The sequence below is a fragment of the Blastomyces dermatitidis genome (genome assembly GCF_000003525.1).
Source record: "Blastomyces dermatitidis ER-3 genomic scaffold supercont1.7, whole genome shotgun sequence".
NCBI lineage: Eukaryota > Fungi > Ascomycota > Eurotiomycetes > Onygenales > Ajellomycetaceae > Blastomyces > Blastomyces dermatitidis.
Genome location: NW_025544780.1, coordinates 2,756,465 through 2,775,581, shown reverse-complemented (window position 1 = coordinate 2,775,581; position 19,117 = coordinate 2,756,465). Strand labels below are relative to the sequence as shown.

General features: G+C 31.2%; 2 protein-coding genes across 2 annotated transcripts; one reads left to right on the top strand and one right to left on the bottom strand.

Moving 5' to 3' along the window:
* Positions 1 to 3,131: 3,131 nt before the first annotated feature.
* Positions 3,132 to 5,542, bottom strand: BDCG_06911 (uncharacterized protein). The gene has a single exon (XM_045422669.1). It carries the CDS (start codon positions 5,136 to 5,138, stop codon positions 3,990 to 3,992), a length of 1,149 nt encoding a protein of 382 aa, XP_045278257.1. The 5' UTR covers positions 5,139 to 5,542; the 3' UTR covers positions 3,132 to 3,989.
* On the top strand, positions 3,229 to 5,542 carry BDCG_06912 (uncharacterized protein; the record flags this gene model as incomplete). Its single annotated transcript, XM_045422670.1, has 4 exons — positions 3,229 to 3,298; positions 3,369 to 3,664; positions 3,714 to 5,420; positions 5,496 to 5,542. 3 exons carry the CDS (start codon positions 3,229 to 3,231, stop codon positions 3,927 to 3,929), a joined length of 582 nt encoding a protein of 193 aa, XP_045278258.1. The 3' UTR covers positions 3,930 to 5,420; positions 5,496 to 5,542.
* Positions 5,543 to 19,117: the final 13,575 nt, after the last annotated feature.

The following is a 19,117-nucleotide window of genomic DNA, read 5'->3' as shown; positions in this document are numbered from 1 at the left end:
TTACATGGTTTTAACATTAGATAGTAGTTTCATACTGTTTCAGTGAGACTTACTGTCTACTCTTGTCACATTTTTCAAATGAGACCATGATTTTCACTTCTCAATTTAAATTATTTTTATTGCTTTAAATAACTTTAAATCTCATTTGAGTGTTATCAAAAAGCATTACTTTTTAAAAAATTAAAAATAGTCTAAAAAAAACCTTAAAATGTCTAAAAATAATAACTTTATGCTAAGAATGAGACTAAATGAGATCAAATGAAATCACTTTCTCATTTTTTTCAAGTCATGGTTTCATTTTAAGATCTGATATATAGTCACTTTACCTGTTTTTTTGATAGCCAGTCCCAGCGGGATTCACGCCAAGAAATGTATGAGACCAGACCAAATGAAATCAAACATGAAATTCATGGTCCCGGCGGCCAGTCTAGAAGCTGCTGAGAAGAAAAACAGTTAAGAGTGTATAAGAAAATAAAGAAAATATACTATTCATGATAATACATTCTAATAATTGTTAGAAGATAAACAAGTCTGACTATGTTTTACAACATATTACACTTACTGCTAATAAACTACCTGATATGAGTACTACAATAATACTTGTTATGAAAACAGAAGATCATTGTCAGAAACATGTATAATGTAATAGATAAACAGATAGAAAGAGTTAAACAGAAGAAGAAGTAGAAATCTTGAATAATAATAATATTCAATGATGATAATAATGAAGAAGATAATTAAAGAATGAAAAAAGTTAGTAAATGAGAAATGTAATATAGTGAAAGTTTCTTTATAAAAGTGTACACAGAACACTAACTGAATCAGAGATAGATTATAAGATTATAAACACTAGTGATATACTAATCTGCATGAAGCTAGAGTAAATGTCATGATTATATAAGTGTGACTGAATCTGATAAGAAAGAATGTAATTTGAAAGAATATATAACTGTTAAATAATAACACAGCCACTTCTGAACTTGCTTACAAGTGTAAAGAGGGCCATAGCAGCCACTAATTAATTTAGCGTATAATATATAAGAAGCCGGTGTACGCCTGTAATTAGACTGACCGTGTGACCGTGTCTGAGACCAGGACCAGATTTTTTGATAGTCTCATTACCAATTCGACTGATCTCATTACATGGTTTTATCATTAGATAGTAGTTTCATACTGTTTCAGTGAGACTTACTGTCTACTCTTGTCACATTTTTCAAATGAGATCATGATTTTCACTTCTCAATTTAAATTATTTTTATTGCTTTAAATGACTTTAAATCTCATTTGAGCATTATCAAAAAGCATTACTTTTTAAAAAATTAAAAATAGTCTAAAAAAAACCTTAAAATGTCTAAAAATAGTAACTTTATGTCAAGAATGAGACTAAATGAAATCAAATGAGATCACTTTCTCATTTTTTTCAAGTCATGGTCCCATTTTAAGATCTGATATATAGTCACTTTGCATGGTTTTTTGATAGCCAGTCCCAGCGGGATTCACGCCAAGAAATGTATGAGATCAGACCAAATGAGATCAAATGTGAAATTCATGGTCCCAGCGGCCAGTCTACCTGTAATTGTACACTGAATCAAGCAATCTTTGAATTATAAAATCATAGTTATATCTTTCTTCTTTCTCTCTTAAATAAAACATAGTCTGTGAAAAGTGAGTATTATATCAAATTATAATAATTAATATAGTCTCAGTATACAGAGCTGTATACATACAGTATATACTGAACTGAGAGACTGTATAAATTATAAACTAATATCAGTATTTCAAAGAGAGTTATACAGTGTGAAAAAGTCATAATTCTCAGTTATATATACAGAGAGTGAATCATTATAGTAAGTGTATATACATTGTATAAAAGTAATACTTTTTAATAATACTCAGTCTCTGATAGACTGATCATGTGACTGTGTCTGAGATCAGAATCAGATTTTTTAATAGTTTTATTATTAATTCAATTAATCTCATTACACAGTTTTAACATTAAATAGTAGTTTTATACTGTCTCAGTGAGACTTACTGTCTACTCTTATCACATTTTTCAAATGAGATTATGATTTTCACTTCTCAATTTAAATTATTTTTATTGCTTTAAATGACTTTAAATCTCATTTGAGTATTATCAAAAAGTATTACTTTTTAAAAAATTAAAAATAGTCTAAAAAAAACCTTAAATGTCTAAAAATAGTAACTTTATGTCAAGAATAAAACTAAATGAGATTAAATGAGATCACTTTCTTATTTTTTTCAAGTTATAGTTTCATTTTAAAATCTGATATATAGTCACTTTACATGTTTTTTTGATAGTCAGTTTCAGTGAGATTCACATTAAGAAATGTATGAGATCAGATTAAATGAAATTAAATGTAAAATTTATAATCTCAGCAGTCAGTCTAATCTCTGATATTATAAAAATAGAGTCTTTTTATAAGATCTGTTTTTATCAGAAGTCAGAGAATTTTATATTTCTTAAAATTAACTTCACACATCTTATCTATGAAATTAATGAAGAAAATCATCAATTTCAGTATTCTATTCTTAATATTATTCAAGTAGCAGTAGAGTTCATTTTAATCACACTTTTTAAGTGTATATTTTCTAAATATTTATATTTATACAGATATATACTGATTATTTATTAGATAATATTAAGATAATAACTTATTATAACTGTGTTACTCTTACTATAAGAGATATATAGTTAGTAATAAATATTATAAAAACTCTGAGAAATAAGTATTTTAAAAGTACTATAACTTTATAATCTTGATTTTTTTTATTTTTCTTTTTTTTTTATTTTTCTTTTATTTTTTTTATTTTTTTTTTTTTCTTTTTCTTTTTTTTTCATTCTGATTTTTTCTTATTTTTATTTTATTTTTTATTTTTTATTTTTTTCATATTTTTTATTTTTTTTATAATTAAAATTATATAAATTATAATCTGTATTTAGAAAAGTAATAATATTTAGTAATACTTTCTATTAAATTTTCAATAAATGAGTACTATGTTATAATATTATATAAGTGAGAAGTGATTTTATAGTCTTATTTAATATTATTCTCAATAATGAGATCAGAATGAAAATGTAACTAAGAATTCAAATATATTCTTTATTCAGAACTAGATTTTTATTTAAAAAGTGAATCTGAGATCTTTAATATTTGAAATAATATGATTTGAAATCAATATAATGAACATAAACCATGATCAGGAGTAATGCTTTTAGGCAATGTGACAACTGTAAAGTTTGATCCTGGTCCCAGACATGGTCACACGGTCAGTCTAGGTGACTCAAGTTAGCCGCAGCGGCCGTAGCGGCCAACATGCTCTAAGGCTAAGCCCTAGCAACCTTACAGTGGGGCCAAACCCCTCCAAACCCAAAATTTCCTCATCGCCATCACAACGTCGCGGCAAGACGTGTTCCAACCAAACCAACAACGAATATCCTACTCCGGATCGCCTTATTTTGTTTGAGACAATGGAAATCCCTGAACCAGTGCTTCTGGACGACGACAGCAAGGCAGAGCTGGAAGAACTTGTCAAAATTCCCGAATATGAAATACGAAGGAGACCCCACACAGCACTCTCAATCGTGACAATGAATGTGAATCCTGCACATGTCCAGAAAATTGGAAAGCATCTAAAACTGGAGGTAAGATCTGCCTGTCCACAACTCTAGTACTTTCTAACTTGAAAGATAGGCTCCGCGGTACATTAAGCTCTATCGACGCGACAATGAGGGCTTCATAGGCACTGGACCGGTGATCGCCATACGAGTTCCACTTGATGACGGCCGACGAGTGGACATTGCGAGGGACCAGGAGTTACCAAGGAGTGAATTGAAATTCGGCTATGCGTATAAACTACCATGGGCGCCTTGGGTTTCTGATGCGGTTTACCTACTTTGCTTCCGATGAATGCAGGTCTCCGAGTACTCTTGTCAATTCAAAGCTTGTGATATAGTCTAGGAGATCATGTTATGCAAATAGTTCAACTGAGCTGTCAGCCTGCCTAAACACAGGAATATATTCCTCCAAACCTTCGAGATCCCATACCTCCATGTCTTCGCAGTGAGGACCCAAGGGCAAGCTTCTAACATCAGTCAACATGCCTAACAAAGGGTCATCTGTTCCGCCCAGCCCATCTTGTTCCACGGTTTGCATCAATGAAGCGGCGGTCGGTTGTGGTGGAAGCGATCGTGGATGTTGTTCTGCCGCTGTGGAGTTATGGTAGTCACTAAATTGCGTAGCTGCCGAAGTTGTAGCTTGACTTCGATGGTTTGGATGTTGTTGTCGGCGATGTCGGAGAAGGTTTGAACGGTTTGTGAAGTTCTTATTGCATATTTGGCAGACTTCATAGTGCTGCTTTTTGGTATGATCTTTAAGGTCATCCTTTGTTTGAAATACTTCGTCACATTGCATGCAAAGGCGTCCTCCGTGCATGTCCAGATAGTGCTGATGCATTCCCTTTGCCTTGAGTACCTGGTTACAGCTCTTGCAATTTTGTTTCTTCGGACGATTGCGACGACTGTGAAGATTTCGCTGGGGTTGTTTGCTGCGTCTGATGATTGACTTTCCCTGGGCAGCTGCTGTCTGTTGTATCTCATCAGCGTCATGTGTGCCATTCGCGTCATCTTTGTTGTCTGTCTCAAGCGTGTCGACCGTCTCTAGGTTTGCATTGTGCATCCTGCCATCTGGTTCTCCGACAGAGCTTGCCAGCCGAGAGATAACCCCCATGATCTCGGAGGCATCGCTGTGTCCGCCCATCACAATTGGATTCCTCCGGGCGGCTGTTGTCTGCTGCGTCTCAATGTCGTTAGTGTTGTGTGTACCGTGCGAGTTGTTGATCTCATGCGTATCGGGCATTTCTTGATTTATGCCGTGTTCAGCGTCGTGCTTGTGAGTGTTATGCGCGTTGTCTGCCTCATATGTATCGAGCGTCTTCAATTCACCATGAGAGCTTGCTTGCCGAGAGACAACTCCCATGAGCTTGGAGAAATCCCGCTGCAGCTTAGAAAAAGCCTGCTCTTGTCCAGAGACTTTGTGGGTAAGGCAAACATACTCATTATACTGTCGCATGAGAAGGTATGAACAGGTACCATGGTCCGGATTATTGACTTGCTCCATTGTGAAAGCTAGTTTGACAGATTGAGAATTCCAAAACGATAGATAAATGATCCTAAAAGAAAGTGTTTGGGGCTGCGACAACAAATAGCTTAAGAAGTTGGAACTTCATAGCCGGCTAAGCCAAATTGGATAGTTGTACCCACTTCCCCATCCCGTCACGCGCCCCCACACGCTAATGCACCACCTTCACATCGCTATGCACCTCGACAAAATCGAACCCGAGGGTCCGAGAGATATCAATTTGGATCCCCAAGCGCTGTCGCTGTGTAAAACAAACAATGGGTGAGCATATATAGCATGATGGTGTAGGGCGATAAACTGATAGAAGATATGCTTATACATGTGGCAAATGAACAGTGCCCTCGTACACCTCATCGCGATAAATAGAGTCTCGGTGCTGGGGATCAGAGTTCATTAATTAATTATACTGAGCTTATCAATCTAACTTCTCAAATCTATTTGAATAATCAATTCTCTGAGAAAAAGATCAATAAGATCTCTTCTAAGTAATTAATAACAGAATCTAAACAGCATCATGATAGCTTCAGTGTGAAGAAAGTAAAGAAGAATTTCAAGTATTCTGATTCTTCACTCACTGTGAAGAAATATTAAAAAAGATTTGATAAAGATCTCTGTTTCAACTGCAGAGCTGATGAACATTATATCAGTGATTATAAGAAGCTGAAGAAGAGAAGAAACTGAGAAGACATCATTTTAAAGTTAACTTCTCTTCTGACAAATGTATTCATAAAAGATAAAGAAGAGAAAGAAAAGAATTAATAATTCTCACATCTCTGAGTTCATGTTATAATTACAATACATACTCTGAATAAGAAGATACTAGTAAGATGTCTACTCAACTCTGAGATAAATATTAACTTCATATTCTATTTCTTTTCTTTGATGAAGAGTTGAAAGAAGATAGATCTATCAGATTATGCAAAATTTACAGATAAAATAAAATGTCACTATTTTAACATAATTCAAGCAAAGTATGTGTGTCACTATTTTAACATAATTCAAGCAAAGTATGTGATCACAGACTCAGAAGAAATCTTCAAGAAGAGTGTGATTCAAAGGTTGCTTAAGCCAGCGTACAATTACAGGCGTACGCCGGCTTCTTATATATTGTAATATCATACACTAAATTAATTAGCGGCTGCTATGGCCCCTTTACACTTGTATGCATACACTAGTAGTTCAGAAGCAGCCGCATTATTATCTGATGATTGTATATTCTTTCAAATCACATCCTCTCTCATCAGATTTGATCACACTTATATAATCATATTGTACACTCTAGCTTCATGCAGATTAGCTCATCACTAGCATTTCACAATTATATGATCTATTTCTGATTCAGCTAGCATTCTGCATACACTCTTATAAAGAAACTTTCACTATATTACATTACTTATTCACTAACTTTTCTCATTCTTCAATCATCTTCTTTATTATCATCATCATTGAATATCATTATTATTTAAGATTTCTATCTCTTCTTCTATTCAACTCTTTCTATCTGTTTATCTATCACATTATACATATTTCTGGCAATGACTTCTCATTCTCATAACAAGTGTCATCATAGTACTTATATCAGGCAGTTCATTAGCAGTAAGTGTAACATGTTATGAAACATGATCAGAACTTGTTTATCTTCTAATAATCATCAGAATAATGTATTACTATGAATAACATATCTTCTTCATCTTCTTATACATTCTCAACTGTTTCTTCTTCTCAGCAGGTTTCTGATCATGTTTTCTGACACAATTTTACATGAATGCAGATACTGATATGTTTGTTTTTATTCATATAGAATCTTCACATGTTGACAGATTCACATCTGCTGATAATAGTGAACTTAATATTGAATCATTGATTAAGAACCTGAAGAATGTGATAATGAAGAAATTACTTATATTATATATAACTGAGTCTTTCACATTCTCTTTTATTTCTTCTGTTTCTTTCTCTGCTACTTCTTCTCAAACTTCTACACCTGTCTCTGTATCTGATTCTCCCGCTTCTGCTACTTCTGTTTCTGTGACCTTCACTCTCACTACTTCTACTCCCTCTGGTTTTACTGTCTCTGCTTTTGTTATCAGCTCTTCCTGTTTCAAGAAGATGTTGTATAGACTTGATAAATTATATTTCTCAGTATATACACTCTCACTCTTCTTACTGATCTCTAGAATAATCTATTATACAAAGACAGTGTATAACATAACTATCTGAAGCTCAGTCACAGATACTGATTATTATATTCATTTTAAATATTTATAATAAGATAATTATTTATTTATCTCAGAGAATTACTCTCTCTCTTAACAGTATCAAGATTATAAGTCTTTTTCTTTTTCATCTTTTCTTTCTAACACTGATTTTTCTGTTCTTAGAAGAAATTGTTATGAGTTTTACTGTGTATAAAGTCATAATATTCACATATATTAAGAAACTTTTTATAACTGTAAAGTTTAATATTATAGAGATATTCACTCTGATAAATTTCTTCAAAATAATAGATCTGTATCAGTCTATTCTCTGACATCTGTTATTCAACTTCGTAATGCAGGTGAAAGATATCTATGTTTTCAAAAACAGAAACATAAATGTTATACTCTTTTACATCTGTGAGTGTGAGGCTTATACATCTTGTCTGAGATGTCATTATAAGAATGAGCTGTTTACACACTGTATTCTGTTTTCTGCATTTCTCTGTGTCTCTCTCTCTCTTTCTGAGAAGCCTTGTGTGTATTGTAATTACATGTATAACTCTAAGATCAGTGAGTATTCATTCAGTAACTATTCTCATCTCTGATTTTTCAATTTTTGTATACTAATAATAGTTCTTAGTTACTCTGATGTCAGAGGCCATTCTAATTGAAGATGATAATATCATAGAGACTACTCTCTTCTACTCTCAAGCTTCTTCTATCACTTTCTCTCTCTTCTCTGCAAGGAAGGTTGTGCACACACTGAGTTATAAGTATTCAGTTTCAGATGACTTCTGCTGTCATTCATTCAGTTCTGTATCTTCTTCTTCTTCTGTTTCTTCTGTCTTTGCTCTCTCTGTTCTGACTTCTGATTCTGCAGATTCTGCACTCTTCTTCAATTTCTCTACATGTATACATATACATTTCTATATTAGCATTTCAGTCAATCTTGTGATAAATGACATTAATGTTGTATACAGAGTGATAGAGAAATCAGAGATATGTACAGTGTTATTATAAGAGCAGCTTACAGTTCTCAAATCTCTTACAGATCTTGAGTTTTGAGATTTCCTTTGTTTTTGATGTTTTTCAGATGATGTAGTATTGAAAATAGATTAAATATATGATATATGAAAATGAATGAAGTGTGTATAATAATATTTGTCTTTTGCAGCTGACTCTTACAGTTGATGATTAATTCATTATCTCTTTTCTTACACTTTTTCTTTATCTGCTAGTCACTACTCTTATATAATCTCTATATAATACAGTGTTTGATAACTAGATTCAGCAGCTTTCATCTTTTGTAATTCTATCTTGTGTATTATACTGTCTCTCTTCACTCACTCAGATTACTATAGTAAATAGCTCATTGAAACTAATCTTATCTGATCTCTGAGCATTCTTAGAGATTAAGATAACTTGATCTCACATATCTGTGAATGTTTTAGATAGTTCATTCTCTGTGATCTCTGTGATTGAACTGATATAAACAGTTAAATTCAACTCTGAATTTCTTTTTCTTCTGTGATCTGACTTATATGTAAGTCTGTCACTTTGAGACTGCTTTTTACTATGTTGTGCCTGCTGTCTGTGATACATTATCATATAATCAGCTACAGTCTTATCACTTATTGAAGTGTGATGTTCATCTGATTTCTTCATTTCTTCTCATTCTTTTCTTATAATTGTGAAAAGATTGAAATAAGTGAGATTATCTGATTTGTAAGTGTCTATGATTTCTCTTATCTTGTAAGACTTTTCAATTATAAGTCTCTTCTTTTTCAATACTGATGATAGTGCTGTAGATGATTATAATCTACTCAGATCTTATATCTTTACTTTCATAAGTTATAAATCATTGATTAAGTTGTGTAAGATCTGTCTCTCTGATTCTTTCAATGCATACATTTTCAGAGAATGTGATTTGAGTATTTTATATAGCTCAAATCATCTAGATTGAAACTTCTCAGAACTCTCATTGTATATAAGAATTCACATTCTCATCTTGAGACTTAATTTCTTAACTAGTGAGTCTTATATTCTTTTTGATTGAATTGCTCAGTTCAGAAGTAACTTATTAGCTTTTGTATGTATATGACTGATCTCTTTCAATCTTGATTCTGTGTCTGTGACTGTTGTGTCTGCAACTGCTGTTTCTACTGTGTCTGCAACTGCTCTCTTCTCTATCTTTTCTGAAGTATTCACTGAGATGCGTGGATGCAATTCATACAACAGGTAGAATGATGAATACTTGAAGACTGCATGCTGTTGAATCCATGTGATTAAGACTCAATAGCGCCTGCCTAAGATATTCATTTCATAGTCTCATAGACTTACTCACTAGATATTTCATCAGCATGTTGCTCAAGATTTCATTTAAGTGTTTCATCTTTCTATTTGTCTGTGAATGATATGACATTGTTCTATAATATCTTGTCTGTAACTGACTTATGAAATGCCTCACTGCTTCTTCTACAAGGTTTGCATTATTATCAGTTAGAATCTCATGTGATATTTCATAGTTAACATAGATCTCATCATGTAGAAACTTCATCATCACCTTCTCTGTCATCTCTGAAACTGCTTTCACAACTGATCAGTCAGTAGTGTAATCAATAGCAGTGATTATTCATCAATTTTCATTTAGCATTCACAGTAATATGTCTATGAGGTTCATCTTTCATTATTTAAACAGTTGTATTGTATACTTCATCTGATATTGTACTTTCTTATGTTTCAATCCTTTCTTATATTCTTTTGTGATCTGACAATTCAGGCACTTATGAGTGTATATCTGAATGTTCTCAGTCATGCTTGGCCAGTATGCTCTTGATTTGAGTACACTCATGAGTTCAGAGCTTTCTAAGTGACTGAATTCCTTGTGCATATAAGTCATCAAGTCACATCTAAATAAAGATTCTAGATAGAGAGCTTCTGTGTATTCTAGATTGTGATAAAGTATAACATCATTTTTCAATTTTCTCAGCTTGAAGTTCAGAAGTATCTCTTTTACTACTTTCATAAGACACTTATCATCTGACATCTTGTCATTCTTCAAGTGAGAGATCATGATATTCACTTATTCTGATTTCTTGTATTCTCTCAGTGTGTTTAATATGAACATTTCTTATACCTGATTCACAGAACTCTCACTCATAAAATCAGGTCTGTGACTGATTATATCAGATATCACAGTGTTCAATTCTTTTCAGTATTGAATATAAAGATTATATACTTGAAACTCTGAGATTCAATATACTAAGTGTTTGAAAGATTTTATCATCAATTGTAGATAGATAAGACTTTTGTGATTCATAATCACTGTTGTTATATATCTGTTATTAATATATCTATCTTATAACATCAGTGTGTGCTTGATTACTAGTAATTTCTTTTCATACACTGAGTAATTAAGCTCAGCATCTGATAGTTTTCTATCATTATATATTATCAGATGCAGCTTGCTATTCTTACTCATCTGTAGAAGAGTGTCTTTGATAGCTCATTCAGATGTATTTATCTTAATATAGAAAGATTTATTATAATCTGATTGAATAAGCACTGAGAATGTTATTACACATTCTCTCAGTGTGAGAAAAGCCTCTTTATACACAGCATTTCAGATGATTGAATGAAACTTCTTCTTTCACAGATTTACATTTATTTCTTTTAAAAGATCTGAGAGTGATGCAGATATTTATGTAAAATTCTTGATAAATCTACAGTAGTATGAGATCAACTCAAGAAACTGTTATATATAATGTATATTTCACAGTCACAGTCAATTCACTATAACATTTAATTTCTTCAAGATAAGATGTATATAGTCACTACTTACTACATATTCTATAAACTTCAACTCTTTCATTTCAAACACATACTTAGTTAATTTGATATAGAGCTTATACTCTGCTAGAGTTATAAGCACTTCATTGAGATGCTTCAGATATTTGTTATATAAGTTTGAAAAGACTAGAATATCATTGAGATATACAAGGCATGAGATTTCATTCTGTTTATGAAGAATCATATTTATTATCATTTGAAAGATAGTGAGCACATTTATCAGACTGAATGACATTATCAGGAATTTAAACTTCTCTTATTGTGTATTAAATACAGTTTATGAAACTGATAGTTCATCTACACAGATCTGTCAGTATTCTGAGAGAAGATCAATCTTTGATAGATATTAAGTATTTTCAACTGTATTCAACTATTATTGAATTCATGACAGTGAATATTCATTCTTAATTGTAAGCTTATTAAGTACTTAGTAATTAATACACATCTGTCACTTCTCACTTATCTTTTTTACAAATAGAACTGAAAAGCCTCACACACTTGATAAGAGTTATATAAGATCTCATTCTAGAAGGTCTGTGATCTGATACTTCTGTTCTTTAAGATATGTTTGTGACAGAGAGTACACATTCTGATTGACTAGTTTTGCATTTCTCATATCAATCTCATATACAAATTCTTATTTCAGCAGCAATTCTGATGAAAGATCTGTTCAGAAGATCTTCTCATACTTCTTCAGAAGCTTCTTCATACACTTATTCTTTTATATATCTTTTATCTTGATTTTCTCTGCTTCTGAGTCTCATATGACATACAGAATACTTTCAGATAAGGTTGTATAAATCATTCTCTTTACTTGTTAATGTATAAGCAGATTTAATTCTTCTATATCAGAGACATGAAATGTTCTTCTTATATCAGTTGATAGAATTGTATTAATCATTTTCTTTCTATCAGTCAACTGCATATAATATGTACATCATTGAATCTGCAGATTAAATCTTTGAAATCAATTAAGTCTGAGAATAAGATTGTATTTCACATTCTGCAGCTCTCACACTCAAATATAGTAAGATTATTCTTCAAAGTACAAGAGAACTCTTACTTTTACAGATGATATCAAATATCAGTTATCAGATAATCTTATATATCAGAAATTCTTCACACAGTAGACTTCTTTCAATCTTCAGATTATATAATTATCAATATATTATATAGAAGCTTCTGTGTCTGTTAATACTTTTATAGTCATCTCTCAATTCTTATTCAAGTGCTCTCTATACATTAACATTTCAGATCTCAAGATATTCAGATGAGTATTCACTTCATTCTTACTTATATCTCAGTCAGAAGTCTGCTTTCTCTTAATATTCACAGAATTCAGAGAGTTATCTAATATGAGCATCTCTTTCACTTTGAAGACTTTTCATAGAATATCAGTGAGTATCTTCAAGCTCACTGATTCTGCTAGTTTTTTAACTCTCTTACTTCTCTTGACTGTGTACACTGAGTGTAATCTTTTACATCATGATTTTGATATCTGCAGTTGAAGCAAGCTTGATACTCATAATATCAAGATTTTCACTCAGAGAATCTCTTTTTTAAGAGATTCAGTACTTTAGTAATAGTATTCAGATCTAGATTCATTATGTTCAGATATATAGCTTATATCATAGAAGTCTGATTATCTATTCTCTGCTGAGATATACTCAATTGCAGTATTTTCTGTTATAATTGACTCACTTATTTCTGTATAATGAGAATATTATATACTTTCTTCATTATATCTGATTATGAGATTAAGCATTTTTATTTCACTCTTAACTCAGATGTAAAATCATGAATGAAGATCTGTAAATAGAAAGATATTAAAAGCTCTTCATTCAATACAAGATAGTGTAAACTGAAGTGTGTGAAGTATAATGTAAGATTATTCACTTATTTACACTCAGTGAAGTATTTATAATGCTTATCTTATACATTCACTTTCTCAAAGTTATGCAAGATTTATTTGAAAAACTCATTTCATATTTATAAGAATGAATATTACTCTGAGTCTGTAAGATTTATCTTTTTATCAGCTATTTATAATGACTTCACTTTTTCATATAGAAATATAATAGATCTTAAGACTTGTTAAAATTTCATTAACTATCTGTCTGTGAGTTTATATTCAATCTGATAATATAATCACATCTGACTTAGTCAGCTGATTATAGCATCATTTTTTCAGTTATCATTGAAGCTTGATAGCTTCAGCAGATCTTTCAGCTTGATATATTTTATACTCAGATTCTCATTCTGTGCAGTGATCTCTGATAATATGTACACTTCTGAAGAGATCATGAACAATTATAATAAGATCTTCAGATTCAGTGTAGTTATCTATCTATGTAAATGTTTAATCTTCTGCTGCAGATCTAAGATCTGATTTTCTCTATTCTTATTAATAATGATAATTGTATCAGTGAAGCTCTTTATAGTAAATACTTAATCTGCAGTGAATATCAATTGTTGTTTAACTTTCATCTCAGTCTGTCACTGTGTACACAAGATCTCAATCTCATTTAGAATTCTTGTATGTGTACAGAGCTTCAATTTCAGTTCAGTAGTCTCAGCTGCTTTTCTTACTACTTTAAGTAAATTCTCTGAGAGATTCTGCATATCTTTCAGTTCAGGTAGCAGAGAAGAGTATTATTTGTATCAGCTAGAGAAGGTATTTATTTCAGTGATTTTCTCATTAATTATACAATGTCTATTATTATATTACTATATCACTGTATTACTATATTATTATATAATTTCTGTTATTATTATACAACTCTGATGATGATCACTCTCTCTTTTATCTCTTTAAGTGAAGAGCAGTCTTCTTTGAATCTGATTCATCACTTTCATTTCTTTTCTCACACCTCATTCATTCACATATGTGACATTCATCTGGGTGTGGAGTTTTCCCTTAACAAGTGAAGCAGTATCAATCAGATACTCTTTCACTCACTGCTCTTTATATACTATCTTTTGAGATGTTCTAGAACCACACTGACATGATAACTATAAATTGCTTTGTAGATGAAATTATCACACTCTGAAGAAGCCTGCACTTCTCACTGGTTTTTAGACATGCTATCAGATGTGATTCAAAGATTGCTTAAGTCAGTGTATAATTACAGGCGTACACTGGCTTCTTATATATTATAATATCATACACTAAATTAATTAGCGGCCACTATGGCCCCTTTACACTTGTACGCGTACGCTAGTAGTTCGGAAGCGGCCGCGTTATTATCCGACAGTCGTACGTTCTTCCGAATCACAAGAGCAGTCTACTTCTTCACACAGTTAATATTATAGATAAGAACATTATTCTAGATCTTCTGTGATTGAGAGAAAACAATTCTCTCATTGACTGAGTTACTCAGATGTGACAGTACTATCTCACTGATAAAGAGACAGTGATAGAGAAATCTGAAGAGTTTCATCAGAAGAATCTTAAGAAAAAGATTGAGTCAATATACTGCATAGCAGGTGATTGAGACTTAGAAACAGATGAAGAAGTCATCACTCTTACTGCAAGATTAGCAGCAGTATCTGTTATTGAAGACAGATATACATGATATCTCTTTACAGATTTTAAGAATGTCTTTTTGAAAAGAGAAGCAGTGAAGTTTTCTAATACTAAGATATAATATAAGATTTATCTTAAAGACAGTGTAATAGTGCTATACAGATCTCTTTACAACTTGTCTGTAAAGAAATTGAATGTTCTATATAAATATCTTGAAGAAGTGCAATCAAAGAACTGAATATATTTATCAAAAAGTTTGACAGAAATATCTATACTCTTTATACTCAAGAAGAATGATAGACTATGTCTATGCATAGACTACAGAGATCTTAATAAGATAATGATTAAGAATCACTATTCACTATCATTGATTGACAAGATAATTGATTAATTATCTGAAGCAAGAGTGTTCTCAAAGATTAATATACAGAATATCTATCATAGAATCAGAGTTAATAAAGACAACATTTGAAAAACAGCTTTTTATATTAAGTACAGTAATTTTGAATATCTTGTTTTATCTTTTAATCTTTGTAATGCTTCAGTCATCTTTCAGATCTATATAAATGAGATGCTGTGAGGCCTTGTTAACATCTTCTGTATAGTATATCTGAATGACATTTTAATCTTCTTGAAATCAGAGAAAGAATATAATACTCATATTCAAGAAGTATTAAGTCACTTGAGACAGTATTAACTCTATACAAACATCAAAAAATGCTTGTTCTACATGCAGGAGATTGATTTCTTAGATTATATTATTAAGATGAATAACATTTCAATGAACAGAAGCTGAGTCTTCATCATTAAGAACTGATCAGCACTGCAAATGTATCATGAGATACAGATGTTTCTAGAATTTATGAATTTCTATAGATGATTCATCTATGCATATTTATGAATTACTGCTCCTCTTACAGATCTGTTAAAGAGAAGTGTGAAAGACAGAAAAACAGAACTGTTTATCCTCACTTAAGACACTGTGCAGGTGTTTACAGAATTGAAATAAGCTTTCACAGATATCACAATGCTGAATCACTTTAATCTCAACTTATTCAGTCAGTGTGAGACTGATATATCTGAGAATGAAGTCTGTGAAATCTTTTCACAGTTGATACTGAAGGCCTTTCAATATTGAAAGAATTAGAAGATAATCATCTCTGAAGAAATAAATAATGAATTGTCTATAAGAGAAGACTTTTTCACAGAGTCTATAAGACACTATAAATGAAGATCAGTGATCTTCCTCTTCAAGAAGTTATCACTCATACAGAGAAGATATGATACTCATGATTAGAAGATATTAATAATTGTTGAATTCTTTAAGATCTGACAATATTATCTTCAGAGTAGTAAGTACTCAGTGTAAGTTCTCACTGATTATATAAATCTGTGTTACTTCTTGATAACAAAGAGCTTGATAGAATGTTAAGTCAGATGAGCAGAGCTGCTTTCAGAGTATGATTTCTATATCTGATACTGTTCAGATCAGCTTAATTCTGCTAACATATTATCTAGATAATCTGATTATAATATTATTAATACAGAGAAGAATTCTACAAAAGAATCTCTGTCATCACTGCAGAAGAAGCTGACTGCAGAGAGTTGAGATTCTCTAAAGCTCAGAAACAGTACTGAAGAGATAGCTGTATAACTCAGTATAGAAGATAAAAGAGAATTCAGATCTCTGTAGAGAACTGATACTGAAGATTATAAGCTTCTCATATCATATCTTACAATCATTGAATTGACAAAGAATAAAACAGTCTATAATCTTTCAATTCAACTACTTTTGAAATTCATTGATAAGTTATAGAAGAGAAACATCTCTACTGTAGCTTAAATTTAAAAGTTAAAGAAGAAAGAATTCAGTTTAAACTTGAAAGAGATAGACTCTGAGTAGAGTGATACTGCTAAGAAATCAAGTCACTGATAACTAAAAGAATATGAACTTCTACTACTGAATAATTCAGTCTTCATTTCTTATAGCAGAGCAGTGTGTCAGAAGTTATTAAGAATTTATTATAATAATTCTTATACAGAGCACTTCAGGTTAGAGAAGACTGAGAAGCTTCTAAAATATAAATATATTTAAGACAAGCTTTGAGCAGATGTTAAAGAGTATATTAAAACTTATAATATCTGTCAAAGAATAAAGATTCTGTGATATAAGTAATACAGTGAGTTGATATCACTGCCTGTTTCAAAGAGCTTATAATAGAATCTATTGATGAATTTCATAGTTGACCTGCTAAAGTCAATAAGAGTCAAAGAATATAACTCAATTTTGATCATTATTAATTACTTTATAAAGATGACTAGATATATTTCTACTTATAAAAAGATTAAAGTCTCTGAATTAACTGACCTGTTTTTAGATATCATCATTTATGATCACAGTGCTTTAAAATCATTGATAATAGATTAAGAATCTCTCTTCATTAGTAAATACTGATCAGCTTTTTACTATCATCTTATAATAAGATGTCTTCTTAGTATTGCATTTCATTTGCAGACTGATGATCAGACTGAATATTAGAATCAGACACTAGAACAGCATCTTTAAGTGTTCTGTTCATATCATTAGAATGATTGACTCAAATATCTTCTAACTGCTGAATTCATATATAATAATACAAAGAATACAATCTTAAAGATATCTTCTTTCTATACTTATTATGAATATAATTCTTCACTACTCAGTGATATCACAGACAACATTTCAAAGAGAGAAATAGATAGTCAGAATGTCAGATAGATACAGAGAATGAAGTATTTCTCAGTATTAGAAGTAAAAGTGAGATTGAAACTTTTAAACAAAGTTTATAAGAAGATAGTGAAAAGTATTCATCACACTCAGAAGTAGTAGATAAAATACTATAATTGAAAATATCTTTCAATGAAGTTCTTAATAGAGAATTAAGTGCTACTTTTAGCAAAGAATATCAAGATAATGAGACTGTGTAAGAAGCTCAGTAAGCAGTGACTAGAATCTTTCTCAGTAATAAGAGTAATGAATAAGTAGATATATAAGTTAAAATTACTCACAGAATTGAAATCAATTCATTCTATTTTTCATATTTTCTATTTAAAGCTCTATAAGTAATACTCTGAGATGAAGCTGTCTCAGCTGAATAATATCAAGATTGAAAGTAATACTGAATATCTTATGAAGAAAATATTAGACAAGTGAATATATTACAGCAAGCTTCAATATCTTATTAAATAAGAAGATTATTCATTATTAGAGAATTTATGAAAACTGCTTGAGTATTTGAAAAATGCTGAGAAAGAGATTACAAGCTATAAGACAGCTAGTAGAGACTGTCTTATTACATATCAGAGATATTAAGTAAGAAATACTACTTAAGACTTCTCATTTTTCTCAAAGAGTTTTTTAGAGATAATCTCACAGTGATGAGTCAGTGTCTTATAGACTCTGTAGTACTCTTCTTCTATTTTCTCTTAAAGAGTTTTTAGAAGTTTAATAAGACTACACAAGTGTAAAATTTCTAAAGTGATTAAAAGAAAAGAGATATTTAAAATTAATAAAAAGATTAATATTATTGATCTGCAGACTACTGCTATTCTAATGAGACTGCAGTCTGCTGAAAAAGTAAAAAAGAGAATCAGAGTCTACTTATTAATAATTACATTCTTATCAAACTCATTCTTTACTATTGAAGTCTTCAGCACTGATATCTTTATCTGCTGAGAAGTTAGTACTGTGATATTACAGAGAAGCATGCTATAGAAGAGTATAAGAGATACTTAAAGTATTAACTTATTAATTTACAAAGTATCTCAGTCATTTACTTTAATTGAAGTGAGATTCTCTTCAATCAGTGATTAATCTCTGTAATACTTTTAATAATAACATCAGCTGATCTCTTCTTAGAGTCAGTTATTCTGAGATATTTTTTTATCTTGAAGATTCATGCTTTTATCTTCTTTTACAGATGAGTAAGAGAAATCTTCTCAGTCTTGATAAAATTCATTAACACTTAAAGCTCTGAGATTCTCACTCTGTACTGCTTAAGTATCTGAGCTTCTTGTCAAAGCTAACACAATGTCTTCTTGTAGAGTAGGTAATACTTACAGAGAGATAGAAGTTATTATTACAGATATAACAGAAATAACAGAAGTAAGAGAAGAGACAGATATATAAAATTCTTCTCTTCTTCAGCTGCTTAGTATAGTGCAGATAAGTAGCAGTGCTGATCAGAGACTGTATCAGAGCCTTCTTACAGAGAGAAGATAAAGAAACTGCAGAACTCTGCAGACTTAACTCAGTAGTATTCTGAGTAGAGCTCAGACATGTTATAGAAGAAGAACTATAGATTGAGCTTCTCAGAGTCACTGTTCTTAGAATCAAGCTCTCTCTG